This window comes from Fragaria vesca, linkage group LG1 (assembly GCF_000184155.1).
Source record: "Fragaria vesca subsp. vesca linkage group LG1, FraVesHawaii_1.0, whole genome shotgun sequence".
Lineage (NCBI taxonomy): Eukaryota > Viridiplantae > Streptophyta > Magnoliopsida > Rosales > Rosaceae > Fragaria > Fragaria vesca.
This window is the reverse complement of record NC_020491.1, coordinates 11,545,105-11,559,685: the sequence shown is the minus strand read 5'-3', so window position 1 is coordinate 11,559,685 and position 14,581 is coordinate 11,545,105. Positions and strand designations below refer to the sequence as shown.

At 40.1% G+C, this 14,581-nt stretch overlaps 2 protein-coding genes across 2 annotated transcripts; both read right to left on the bottom strand.

Moving 5' to 3' along the window:
• Window positions 1-2,346: 2,346 nt before the first annotated feature.
• Window positions 2,347-4,727, bottom strand: LOC101309870 (60S ribosomal protein L13a-4-like). The gene is made up of 4 exons (XM_004288035.1): window positions 4,371-4,727; window positions 4,034-4,150; window positions 3,833-3,920; window positions 2,347-3,017 (listed from the first exon to the last, which is right to left on the bottom strand). Exons 1-4 carry the CDS (start codon window positions 4,640-4,642, stop codon window positions 2,874-2,876), a joined length of 621 nt encoding a protein of 206 aa, XP_004288083.1. The 5' UTR covers window positions 4,643-4,727; the 3' UTR covers window positions 2,347-2,873.
• Window positions 4,728-8,424: 3,697 nt separating this feature from the next.
• LOC101309289 lies at window positions 8,425-13,084 on the bottom strand. The gene is made up of 8 exons (XM_004288033.1): window positions 12,724-13,084; window positions 12,539-12,640; window positions 12,297-12,459; window positions 12,030-12,209; window positions 11,761-11,895; window positions 11,454-11,536; window positions 8,728-8,821; window positions 8,425-8,613 (listed from the first exon to the last, which is right to left on the bottom strand). The coding sequence occupies exons 1-8, from the start codon at window positions 12,975-12,977 to the stop codon at window positions 8,524-8,526; spliced, it is 1,101 nt and encodes a 366-aa protein (XP_004288081.1). The 5' UTR covers window positions 12,978-13,084; the 3' UTR covers window positions 8,425-8,523.
• Between the last annotated feature and the right edge of the window lie 1,497 nt (window positions 13,085-14,581).

Here is a 14,581-nt window from a genome sequence, read left to right as displayed (position 1 = left end):
CCCTAAATAAGTTTATCACATTAGCGTATATACAATTCTCGTTTGTATGATCAAAATCAAGTCTTGTTGGTAATTCCACACCAACTTGGAGGACCTAGAGAACTTGATGATGATCGAATCCGCTAAAGATTATGGATCATGATGCCACAAAAGATCATCGACAATATGTAGTCAATTAAGGTGGTAAGCAATCCACTTGACTAATAACTCAACAAGTAGAGTTATATGAACGTTTCGAGAAATGCTCCATGAGTGCATTCCACAGTACTTTGTGGTCATTACTTTTTGCACAGGTTGCCATTGAAGGCTTTTGTCGATGTGGCGCTTCAAAAACTTTGAGCGCATGAGATGTGAAATCTCGGCATCTAGGCTTGTTAGCCTGGGGGTCAAAACATGTGGTTTAATCCTTTCCAATGAAATGTTCCACAGATACCAAGCGAAGATCCGCCTTAGGCATCTAATACGTCAAAACTCAAAGGAGCAGAATGTTACATTGCTCTTGCATACAAAACCAAGCTGTTATGAGACTCGATAGAGGTCACAAACGATGCTTTCAATGGTTTGTCCTTCGGATTGATCATACACAATCCGGAAAAGCCGCGAATTGATCAAACACAATTCGGAAAAAGGCCTCGGATTGATCAAACACAATCCGGTGAAAGGTCGGGGTTGATCAAACACAACCCGGACAAAGAAACAAGAGTGATCCAACATACTCTTGACCCACGAATAAAATTCCGGGATTTTTGGTACCTGCACACACAAAATCCCAAGCATATAATGGAGATGGAGAAGGGAGGAAAGGATTTTATCCTCCCCGAGTTATTGAACTTGGAAGAGTTTAAGGTTTCAAAACATACCTTTCTAAAGGCTGCCGAGAGGAGAAATAACGTTTCGCCTACTTATACTTCGAATTTGGGGCTGAAAATTTGACAGGAGGAGCAGCTCTGGATGGGGAAGCTTCTGTCAAAATTTCAGGTTGATCGGAGCAAGGGAAGGTGGTGAACCGGTGGTCGGTAGCGGCGGCGGTCTGGAATTTTCCGGCGGCCGGTTCGGAGACTTTCCGGCCGGTTCTCAGGGTGAGGCCGGCGGCGTTGGACCCGTGACGGAAAGAGCTTTCTGGGGATATAAAATTCCGGCGGAGGGCAGTCGGAATTTTGGTCGGAAATCGGGAAAAACAAGGCTGCCCGATTTTAGGGTTTTGGTTTTTAGGGTTTGGAAAAAAAATGGTGGGCTATTGGCTCTAGGGTTAGAACAAAGTGCATGATAACGTGATGAAGAATAAAGTGTAGAGACAAAGAGATAGCAAGAGAGTCATCATCTTATTCATTGATAAGAGCCCTTTATATAGGGAATTACACAATACCAATATGGTAAGGATATGAATACATAGATCTAGTCTAACTACATATCCTATTGGCATAAGGCCAAGACACACATAGAGAATATCCTAGAACAGTGCAATAAAAATAAAAATGGTACATACTCGAAGTGAAAGCTCATTTTGTTTTTTTAAGAAGATGAGGAAAATTACAACGAGAAGTCCATCGGACAACCAATTTGAAACGAATATAAACAGAAAGCACTATACCATTGGATAGAGATGGTATTACACCAGATTTTCATGTTAGTAAAAGAATGACTTAAATCTTCATTATGAGCCAGAAAATTCGTTTCTGAGAAATTAAGAATGAGAAAAAGAGATGTTATCGAACCCATTTGTTAGAGTAGCAATATCACGGACGATAGCCTTGATCATCCAAGGACCCATTAAGAGTCACCTTCAACGACAAGGTTCTTGTAGTAGGTTCATGTGGTAGGTTCTTTTAGTAGCCAAAAGACCATCTCTATGAGGCATCAGCATGATACTCGACAACATGAACACTTGAGAGATAAAGTTGACGAGCACCAACAACTAATTGCATGACATGAAACATCGTTGCAAGCAAATCATATTTTGTTGTTTGGCTATAAGAAAGATTGATATTTTCATTATTTTAGATAAAAAATGGTGGTTGAATATCAGAAATGTTTTTCACAAGCCTGGGTTCAAAACAAAGACTTGCTCCTACAACGTCTGTCCCACTAACAATTTAGCATGCTTATACTTGCCCAGCCTTATTGGATAAAAAAATGATTGATATTGACTTATATTTAAAAATCAAATTTGTTTTCGATCATGTATTATTCTTTTTAATAGCGTTCAAAACAAATCTGTGTAACCCGCTTAGGCACTCCAAGCCTACTCTTTGCCCTGGTAGCGCCTACTCCGCCTAGGCGGCCTAGGCTTTTAAACAAATGTTTTATTCTAGTATTATAATACGTTTAACATTCTTACCCTATTTTGATTTGTAAGGATCAATTTGACATTATTATTTTTTAAACAAAATGAAAGTTTTATTGATAATCTGAGGCTAGAATGACAATCTACAGTAACTTCGAGGGTTATATAGCCCCATTACATTAGACAATAAGCTCATTTATGAGTGAGCATACAAAAAACTAGACACAAAAATGAAAGTAAGGAAGCATATTGTTGAAGCCAAGGCGCTCAATTGCGATACTTGTAGCACCACACAACCATCTAGATGTAGCGAATCTTCCCAATCTACTTGCTCTACTGCTCACACATCAACACAGAAGCAACTCTACATTTTATTGTTGCCCTTCAGATCCGAGCTTAGAGGAATGCCAGAGAAGAGCGCACTCAACAGTTGATCACTGGTAATCTTGGATTTCTGTGATGGTGTTGAAATAAACAAAATCATAGTTTGTTGCATAATGTCATCTGAATCCTAAATACGAAGTATCATTAGGAAAACAATCTCCACTCAGTTCACAGCATTTTCATCTTAAAGAAAGATGTCTACTGCTCAGTACTTGATAGGAGCAATTATCTCTAAGTGAGGACCAAGTTTCTCCTCAGCAACCTTCTCTGCTTTGACTCTCAGTTTGTTCAGCTGTTTCTTCCTCTCATAGGCAATCTGAGACCGTTCCTTCCTCTTCTTCTCAAGCTCCTGCACATACAACATCAGTGAGCACAAGAAAGTACTGAAAACATGACACAGGAAACTAAACAATGAAACATCAAATTATCAATATAATCCAATAAACAATAAATGATTTTGTCAAAGCTACGGCATCCAGGACATCAAACTAAATATCTCCTTACTTACCATAACATACTTCCTCATTCAAGATTACTCCCAAAAAAAAAAAGAGAAGTGGAAGAAGTGGGGTTTTAGTTGATGTTTGCAAAAAGGCAAAAAGGATTCAGCTACAAAGGTATAAAGCATAACATGCAAGAGAAGGGTTTTAAAAAAATAAGGATCACGACTAAGCTCAAATGGTACTGTGAAAACAAAAGAAGACAATAAAGCAGAAGGATAGAAAAATAACTAATGACACCAGTAATTTTCAAAACTAAAATTTGGTCTGTGGTGTTATCATCCCTGGGCATCTTAGAAAAACAAATACATCAAGAATCTTTTATTCCAAAAAAAAGTCCAAGTATTGATGCAGATGAACAACGAAGATGGAAATCAAGTAGTACATCAAGCATTCAGAGTAGGTTACCACTCCACAAGCAGATTGAAACATTACGAGTGTATGACCTCGTAATGATGAATTTAGGAAGAATTATGCACATCATAAGTTTATAAAACAAGCATTACACAACAATTCATAAACGCAATAAATGAAATGTCAAACGAATTGAACAATATGACTCGATGAAAAAAAAAGACCATGACTCTGAAATAATTTAAATAACCGTAATTTCCAGAGATAAATTAGATATACTAAAGAATAAAGCAGCTGCAACAATTCTTACCCTGATAGTGTCATAGTGGTTCCATCCAACCTCTGAGGAAAGCTTGCCCAACAAACAGTATTTGTGTCCTGCTTGTAGCCTCAAGACCCTGTCGATTTTCACAGCACAAAAACAATAAACCATTAACCAACAGAAAACAGAACAAGTGCAAAAATTAAAAAAAAAAACCAACAACTCCCAAACGAAAGCGAAGAATCTCACTTGAGAGCATCAGGAATAACCATCCTCTTAATCTTGTCATAAGGAGGTGGAATTCCCTCATAGGCCTTCAGACGGGCAAGAGCGGCAGCTCCACGCTTGGTCTTGTGTGGAATCATCCTACAAAAACAAAACAAAAAACCAAATCAAACTCTCACATTTCGTTCGAAACCAAATCCAAACATGACCTAACAACCAAACCAATCCATATAAGTATCAATATCGATTCCGCAACAATTAAAAAACACATCCTTTTACACTAAAAACTTAACCGAAAGACTGATCAGGGCCTAAACTAGAACCAGAAAAACCAGAGATAGAGAGTGAAACGACGACGTACCCACGGATGGTGCGCCAGAGGATCTTAGCAGGGGCGCGGAAGTGAATGGGGCCGTGAGAGGGCTTGGTGTTCATGCGCTTACGCAAGAAGCGCATGTACTTCATCTTTTGTCTCACAAGTCCACCGGAGATGCAGATCTCCTCGCAGCGAACGACGACCACCTTCTGGCCGTTCAGGAGCTCCTTGGCGATGATGGAAGCCAAGCGGCCGAGCATGTGGTGACGCGCGTCAACCACCACGCGCTTGGCGCAGATTCCTGACCCAGACACCATTGTTGAAGCAGCTCTCTAGTGCTCTCTCTAACCCTAAGCGGCTGCGGAGTTGAGAGAATTGGGGGACGAAGGACTAAGGGTTTTGGGTGGGGTGGTTTATAAACGAGGGTTATATACGGGCTAGGGTTATTTATTGTACCGTCTGGGCTGCTTAATGGCGGAGGCTCATTCCAAGGTTGGGCTACTGACTAGAATATGTAAAGGAAGTCTCTTTTTTGTTTTTCTAACATAGGAAACGGTTTTTTAAACTAGCTAGCCTTCGTACCCACACGATGCGCAGCTAAATGAGATGTTTCAAATTTACTTAAAAACATAAACAAATTAGAGAATGGAGAATCGAGGACAATAGAATAAGAAGAAGAGATGCCAACGTTACAAACTGTAGTCGGTTGTGCATAAAACAACTCCCAAGCCCGTAAACCAGCAGACATTCCACCATTACCGAGGCCGCCCCGAAGTACCCCCACCAATAAATAGGGTGGGCCGAGCCCGACCTCAATGGCAGTCCTGGGCTGGGAACAGTCTTGGAAGGTGTAAGGAAACTAGGTGTTTGAAGTAACAGCGAAGAGGAGTTGTCCCACATCGGTTTTCAAGTAGTGGAAAGCCCACTCTGAGTCATAAATATGGCCCAGCCACCAGTTTGTCAGGTAATAATAACTACCCTAGTAATTACATTCAACCAACTAAGACTAACTTAATCTTCGGAGAAGGAAAGACCGGAAGCCCCCGGTCACCCTTGTTATTGCAGGTCAGCGGGAGGATAGCCGACCATCCACCAGGCACATCATCAGCTTCTACGAACCCATCAGGGATTGTACAGAAACATTTGGCGCCGTCTGTGGGAAACTTTACAAAAAACCAGCGTGACTCGATGGCTGAGTTATCCGAGCAGCAAGACCAAGAGAGGGAGGTAATATTAAGTAGGACCCCGGAAGCCGTAGGGGGAAGTTTAAGAATTACTGGGAGAACCTTGAGGGATGAAACACTAGAGCATGTGCCGCGGGATCTCAATCCTCAAGAGGTAGCCAAAATGTTGGAAAATATGAGGGCCCAAATCACTCGGCTGGAACAACAAAATGCCCACGATCGAGTGGAAGCCTCCGAGCGCGAGTGCAAGTTGGAAAGGGATAACGCCACGCTTATGAGAGAGCTGGCCCGGGGAGTGGAGCATCGAGAGGCATTGGACCGAGCAGGGGAGTTGGATCGGGCGGTCACGTCACAGCAGACCGGCACCCCGGTGGGGGGAGCCGTAGGACCGTGCATATAGGAACAAACTTGTTCCCGGATGAAATGTGGGATGAGGGACCGCCGCCCTTACCTGAGCCAATCCCGCAAGTCCAAGTTGGAAGGCAGGGAGAGATGGAAGAAACCCTAAGAGCTATCCGGGATAGCGTGGCGAGTTTGGCTGAAAGAATGTCGGACGCCGAGAGAAGGGGGACGTGTAACCCAACTCACGCGAGTTTCGAGGAAAGGGGGGACCGTTCACGAGAGCGATCACCCAGTCCGTCCGACCAAGCGCAGCCAAGCCACTGAAACTTAGTTACAATGGGGATCAAGACCCCCATCTCTTCCTTGATAGTTTCAAGTCGCACACGAACGCTAAAGGGTACTCGGATGCAATATGTTGCAATATGTTCCAGGAGACCTTAGCAGGGGAAGCGCTGAGTTGGTTCTATGAGCTCCCGTCGAACTCGGTCGATTGCTTCCAGGAGCTGGCAGACAGGTTCGTCAATAGATTCATTTTACGAACGGACGGACAAAACCCCACCCAGTTGTTCAAAGTAAAGCAAGATAGGGGTGAGGGACTGAAAGCTTTTCTGAACCGATGGCAAGGTGCAACGGCCAGTGTCAGGAACTTTGACAAAAAGGTGGCAGAGGAAGCGTTCATTCAAGGACTGCTTCCCGGAAATTTTATGTATGCGGTAAAAATTGAATGTCCACAAGGCTACGATGAGCTCATGGAAATGGCGGTCAGGCATGCACAAGCAGACCATGATACATATGGAGCGACCTCGGCCGGGAAGAAGAAGGTCGGAGGGGAAGGAGGATCGCCGGTGCAAGTGATCCAGGAGATAAGGGCTTGGACGGGGGAGCAAGAGCCGAACTCGCACCCAGCTGGAAAGAGACACAAGGAGAGAAGCTGGGGGAAAGCAGGGAAACAGCATAACACGCAAAGGAAGACAAAAGGGCCCTACTAAGATACCGGGTACGCGAGAACGGTACCGGCAGGCGAGGAGCATTTTTCAACGTTACAGAAACAAGTATGGTTGGAATATAAAATGAATCTGACGGAGTAGAGGAGGCTGTGTCTCCTAATATGCAAAAAATGATTGCCTGACTTTTACAAATGCAGAATTAAACACGTAATATTTTATTCAAATTAACTACATTTGAAGACGTTGGTTAACTATTAAACAGAATCGACTACTTAATTGTCCTAATTCGGGGACCCCTTGTCTCATTCCAACAGGAAACCTAATTACTTTGGGGATATCTAAGGCACATTTTAACATGCCCCTTGCCATATCCCACACACTGTGATTGACAACCACTTAAAAAGTTAAATAAAAACTACTATCTACCAGAATCTCATTAGACTTTACCAAACGGGCTGCTATTGTAGTGAAGAAAATGCCTTCAGCAATCAAATTTTATTTGTGTGAGAGCGAGTGAAATTTCTTCCGCAGGGTAGAGAGGCAGGAAAGAAGACGTCTTAATCAAATTGGCTCTGGTGGCTAAAAGCGAACAGAATGGGGATATTGGAAAGAGACAAAGCCTTGCTTGAGAAGTGATCATGGATATACCTTTTGGAGGAGGTTCTTATGTGGCATGTTGTTAGAAGTAAATATGGACAAAATGTTAATGGCCAGGATGGCTAGACCCATGTTAAATGTTCAAGTCAAAGTATGTGAAAAGACACATCTAGTGGAGTCCTTTCCTTTTGTTGTAAGTCGGTGGTGGACGACTGATATACAAAAAGAAAAAAGAACACATTTTCCCCAGTTTATAGAGGCTGTCAAGCAGGGACAGTCGGAAATTGCAAGCTCTGTAGATTTGTAGTCTTCAAAATCTGACGGTAAAATTTTCTTCGGTCAGTGAACTACAGAAATTTGTTTAGAAATTTCAGGACGTTTTTATGTAGTTCTTATAAGTTATCTTTTCATTTCATCCAGCTGATCAGATGCAAAAGCATTTTGTATTAAGGTTCAAGTGCTTACTTGGTGGCGGCTCATGGGAACGCAAGTACTTGTGACACTGTCCTTGAGATATCGTCAAAGATGAGGGCCATTCCTTTAAGTTAATCCTCAACGTTCTATTGTTTTCAATGTAGGGTAGAGGGTCATGGTGACCATTCCAAGATGTTATGAGTTTCTAGGTAGGCATTTAAGGGTACAAGAACAGGTAAGAGGATCAAAAGGTGAATGAGGAATGCTGGCAGTTTCTTGGGTTACTTGGATAGAGTGAAATAGGATGTTGACATGTTGTCAAGTAATCAGGATGGGTTTGTAAAAGCTGTGGGATCCATTTAATTTTGGCTCTACAGACAGTCTCTATAGAGTTGCACATTATTTCTATACACAATTGTTACATTGGAAAGCTACAGGTAGGTGATAAACTGCTCTTATCTTGGAAGTGTGTACTTCCTTAATAGTATTGTTTTTCGAATGTATCATCTATTGAATTTTTCTGTCTTCACTAATAGCATTTCAGTTTCTTCCCCAACAAATAATAACCCAGAAGTGGGTGCAGGAAAATATGATATTTCCAATATGAAAAATGAGACAGGAAATTAGAGCAGTACTAGTATCAATGGTAGAAAGTCAGGTAATTCAACAACTTAGGAAATAAACTATGTGATTGTGTTTCACACCTTGATGTGTTCATCTTGAATTTCCTGAAATCCACTGATTGTACTCATCCATCCTTATAATGAAGGAACTAGAACTTGGGGTGCCTCCTCCTCCATATGCCTTCACATATTAAGTCAGTGACATTACCGAACATGACAACAAAAATTCTTATATTTTATCAACACAAAACAGAATCATAGATAATATGTGATCACACTAATAATGGAGCCACACCTTTGCAACTTCAGAGGTATCGGTAGCAGTATCGATACTCCTTAAGCACATTTTGAGGTTTCTCCGTTGCATGAATATAACAGCTCCAATAGGCCTTGCACCAAGAATGAATTCACTCTTAGGCTCCATTGAATGGAATGCTTTCAAAAAAAATAATTAAGACTATATAACATTGCATATAATGGATTTAATTATTGACAAGACTTTTCTTTTCCTTTTCAATTTTTTTGTCTGACTTTTCATCATTTAGTTCAGATACATACTACCATAAAATAAAATTAAAATAAAAAAAAAAGTCAGGAAATAGGGGACAAGGAGTTCACTGGGCAGAATAACAATTATTCACAAACCAGATGCAGTTGGGAAGGAGTCATTTAAAAATTCTTTAATTTCTTCTTCTTACTCAATCTTAAAATAGTCCAAATAAGCAATTTAACCTTAAAAGCTAAATCCCTATATTTGGACACTTTATTACCGCCCCTTAAGGGAATGATGCTTGTTCCAGAAAACCTACATGGTGGTAAATCCTCCATTAAATACTTAATAACTTGTAAACTGTTAATGATGAATGAAAGCAAATAAAGAGCCATCAACCTTTCAGGCAATAGCATACATCAGGACGAAAAACATTTCAAATGGAACTCTAAACTCCAATGACCGAAAGCGTATGCAAGGAAAACAATAAGAGTACATGATATGCCATAAAACATTCACAAATGAATTATGTATTTAAATGCCACCGACTTTTTTCTGACAAGTTTCAAGAAGGTAAATCCCTCTAAAACGCTTCCGTTTCATCTCAAAAGATGAGTACTCAACCAAAAGTTTGTTAATACCACCATGGCCTTCTTACTAGAGGCTGATTCTTAGTCTAGATTATGACTTTAGATTGAAAAAATATAAGTGAAATGAATTAGAGAAGATGATTCTAGACCCAAAAGAAATTTATTGCAGCACATAAGAGGAGAAAGTGCGGGAAACATTAGTGAGCCAACCCTTCAACAACGCTTCAGTTCTACTCATCAGATTTTGTTGGCAAGAATTTGCCTAATTTAAACGCCTCAAGAGAACTGACCCAAAAGTTGCCCAGAGAAAATTTAATAGAAAAATAAGCTTCTCCAAGACCCAATATATTGGCTCACATTAAGACTTGACATCACCTTTAAATCGAGTCCTAAATTATTGCTTCATTGTTTTATATATTACTGGTTATTTACTCGACTAACATGGGTATGTTACTCTGGACCAAAAATGCCTTTTTGTTAGAGATGGGAGCAACATGGTCACTCCTGGGGTCATAAAAAGTAAAATTCTTCCCTGACCAAATTGTTTGAATAAGAAATCAATAAGTGGAGTTGAAGCTCGATCAATGATCAAACCATTACTCTCAGCGTGTTCTTAAAGAGGAAAGAAAGCTGCCCTCTTTGAGACTTAAATAAAAATAGAAAAGGGAACCTAAGCTTTAATGTTAAATAGTGCCAAGAACAATGTATCTATGTTATTTTTTAAATAAAATAAAATAAAATAAAGAACTCAATGTTTGTGCAAAGAGGATTTTTAACCTCGCTACTGTGATAATGCATGATAGGACTACTAAAAATGCAATTTACATCAGTAAAAATAAGAGCTTCAGAGCTGCTGAAAAATTTATAACGACAAAGCTCGGGAACTTCTAAATTGTCTCAACAAAGCTATGACTATGAAAGCCTAAATAAAATACTTAATACTTGTAAATCCTCGGGAACTTCTAAATCCTCCATTAAATACTTAATAACTTGTAAACTGTTAATGGTGAATGGAAGCAAACAAAGAGCCATCAACCTTTCAGGCAATAGCATATATCAGGCCAAGAAACATTTAAATGGAACTCTAAACTCCAATGACAGAAAGCATATGCGAGGAAAACAATAACTGTGGTGACAGAAAGCTTATGAAAACAATAACTGTAGCTAGGACCACACACAACCTGCCTTTTATCAATATCTAAAACCTCCTACCTTTCCTGAAAGGTTGGCTTTTCTGACATTGTGAAACACCTCTTTACTCCAACACTATAACGCCCACTCCCATCCATTCCAAACCCCCAAAAAAGCTTTTAATTTCCTAATAAACTTGTAATCAGGAATTTTCTTTTCTTTTTCACCAGTCAGCAATTAGGATAGCCAACAATGGTTTTATTCTTCCGAATTCCCTTCCAACTAAGTTACCCTTACGACAATACCCAATAGGATTACTATAAACACAACCTCGAAATCAGGAAACGAGTGTATGGGACAGGGAATCAGGCTCGGTTTGGGGAAGTCAAAGAGGACTTTAGCCTTGCTAGTCGCTATATGATCATGCATGACAGGACTACTAAAAATGCAATTTGCATAAGTAAAAATAATAACTTCAGAGCTGTTTGAAAATGTTAACAGAATTTATCATGACATAGCTCCGGACTTCTAAACTGTCTCAACAAAGCTATGACTATGAAAGCCTAAATAAAATTCTCCAAATATTTATTGAAAGCCTTAACAGCAAGCAATGAACATAAACAACAATCTAGCGGCATGGCTATTAAAAATTGTGTAAAAGGACCAATCCAATTGAAATATCCAGTTAACTAGTAGTGAACCGATTCAACATTTGATGTCTTAGTGAGCATCTAAAAGTATGTGCAGATATCATTTCTTTAAACTATGTATGAAATCAAAAAACAAAACACTTTCTCTTAGTTAAGTTACCTTAGACCAGCAGCGGCACTTTTCAAACTTAGCTGCTTGCCAATTTCATCACTTAACTCTGAACTCCCATCAGCTCTCACTCCCTGCAATGAATAAACATGTGCTTATTTATGTCAAGGGTCAACTAGAGAAAAGAATGATGACTTTCAGCAGCAAGTAGTAGCTTTAATCTCATCAAAAAAATAACTGGCATGAAATAATTGTGTCTAGCAGAAAAAAAAATAATGTTCTACCAAACCAATAGTGTGCAAACAAATCATAATGAAGTAGCACCTATAGAAAACTTGAAAGGGAGAGAAATAGTTACCAGACACTCCCCATAAAATCCTCTGCCCAGCCTTATTTTCAAAGCTTTATCCAGTAATTTATTTGCAGATTTTTGGCGAGCAGAAATACGTGACTTTCCCTTAAGAATAACATCTGTAGCACTTATCTCCAGTAACTGCATCAAGTTGATCTTAAACAAGTTAATAGTAACTTCAGAACTGAACAGAAAAATTGCAAGCAATTGAATGGTATTTCACGACGACGAGTGTGTGTGTCTGTGTTCAGAATCAACTGCATTACATTCCAAACCTGTTCATACATGTATGGATTAGTAAAGCAATTCAACTTTGAGCGCCATTCAGCAAGTCCAATATTAAACGCCCTAATATCCGGTAAGCTCCACCGACGAAGATCTCCATCCTCAATATACTTAAGCACCATTTCCACATGATCTCTGTCCTCCACTTCCAACAATCTTCCTCCCATTCCCTAATCGCAACAAAACCAAAACTGTTAAACCATTCACCTAATACCTCAACCGCAAGTAAACCGCAAAGACTCGAAACGACAACTCACATTATCACGTTCAATACCGGCAAGCTTAGAAGAGAAGTAATCATACACAGCACTAGAGCTACTCTTTTCAGTATTCACTCGAAACGTGAGGTTTTCAGGACAATCCTCCCCGTTGGAGGGTAACTCAGCAAGTGCAGATTTCCGATGATCGAAACCAATCACCCTAAAATGAAAACTCAATCAATTACTAGACCGACCACAACCACAAGTAATCAGAATCTCAAATACAGAAACTAACTCACTCGCACGAAGCCCTCCTTGCAAGCTCGACCGCGAATCCTCTCGGGCCAACAAAATCAACTAAATAGCAGCTTTCAAGTCCTTGAATGCACAAATCACCGACCCTGCAAAAGGCAAAGTAAATAAGAATGAGTTTGGGGGGCAATTCGGGAAGTTAGAGGGAGGGAGGGAGGGATTGGGAATGGACCTGAAGGGCTCCACGGAGGAGAAAGGGAGGGAGAGGAGGGGGAGGTTGAGGCGAGAGTGGAAGAGGTGGGCGAAGAGAGCGGAGAAGGCGCCGGAGAAGGAGGGGTAGTTGTAGAGAAGCAAGTTAGGGAGTTTTTCGTCGGAGGCTTTGGATAGAGCTTCTAGGGCGGCGTCTGATCGGAAGGTTCGGGATTGTAATAGAGCAAGAGGAGCTAGAGTGGTTCTCCTCCATTTTCCAGCAGCAGAAAGAGTCATAATGAGAGACAAGAGACTCGAGTCAAGTGAGTCAAGAGACCCAACCTAAGGAGGACAAAAGAATGAGGAAATAAATTATTAATGGATTGTTTCAGGTCTTGAGGCTCGGCAATGTCATCAACAGCTTGTGTAGCATGAACAAGAGGGTCTAGAAAAGTAACGAGGCCAGGGTTCTAAAAAGGAGAATATTAAGGGGGCAGCACCAAGTCATTCCTTTGCATCAACTTAACAATTAGGGCTGAGTGAGATTCAATCTACAAGATTTGAGATGCAACCAACTAAAACCAGCTCTCGAATTGCAGAAGAGACGGCACTACCGTTGTTGATCGGAACATATGAAGTAACCTAGCTTCTTTAGTCTTATTTACACGGCATCAACCGAGTTCATAGAGGATCATAGTTGTCAGGCTCTTATTCAAGCGAGATTGAGTAACATTGTTGGACAGTTTAAATTAGAAGGTTGTATCATATTGACAGACTGAGACAATATGAAGTATTCAGAAGACAGCAGTCAAAAGAGAAACAATGACGGTGTTTGTGCGATGACAAATTTAAACTGGTGTTCCTCATCATATCACTAATTGTTTTCTTTCATGCAAATCAGTAATTGAATGGGACAATGAGGACCTGCACTACTGCACCTCTAGAGATGCAGCAGTTAGAAGTCAATGGTGAAACACTACAAAGCTTTGCTGGTCTTTGTTAGACATGAGAAATTCTTCAGACTCCTGATTGTTTTTTTTTTTCGATTAAGAGATTCCTATTTGTTTTCTTTCATATCAGAAGTTAGCAGTCAACCGTAAAATTGACACTTGTAGAAGACTGTTGGACAAATTACAATATTTACTACCAGGAATCTGGATTACAAAAACTCAAAACACCTAAATTGTAGACAGGAATTTTCTTGTGGGATCATGTCTGTTCTGCTTCTGAATTGTATGCATCTCTTCCGTCCACTTGTGAAGTATGTACACTTTGCTGTGATGATCAAATACACACCAATTATATGATTTTCTCAAGGAAAGTGATCAAACAAGCACTTGATAAGACAATAACATAGAAATTTAAACACAACTACTTATTATTAAACTAAATAACATAAACATTACAAGAAAAGCATATGTTCATGAAGTTCAGCATCAGACATCCAAGGAAGGATAGAAGCAGCATAAGCTCTCAAGCCTGGCGAAGACGAAAGCTCTTAGGCGGCCACTGCGAATGTTTTTGAGAAACAAGCCTTAGAATTGTCATCATTGCTGGACAATTGATGATAGAAAAGAGCTCAAGAAATTCAGGTTTTGAAAATTCAAACAAGTTTGTTAATAATAGATGGATCAGAAACACCTGGCTTGGTATCTCTGTTTAAAACAGAGATGTAATAGCACAGTTTGTTCAGCTTCGATCATCTGGGGAAATAGTCATCACTTCCATCTCTATTGTAATACCAAACTATAAAAACTAATAATATAGCATTTTACTTAAAACAACAGTTGAAACAAAATCATGATTTAGGAATTAAGAAAACCAATCTCAGACATCCAAGGAAGGATAAGGCAGCATTAGCTCTCAAGCCTGGCGAAAGGCGAAAGCTCTCAGGCGGCAAC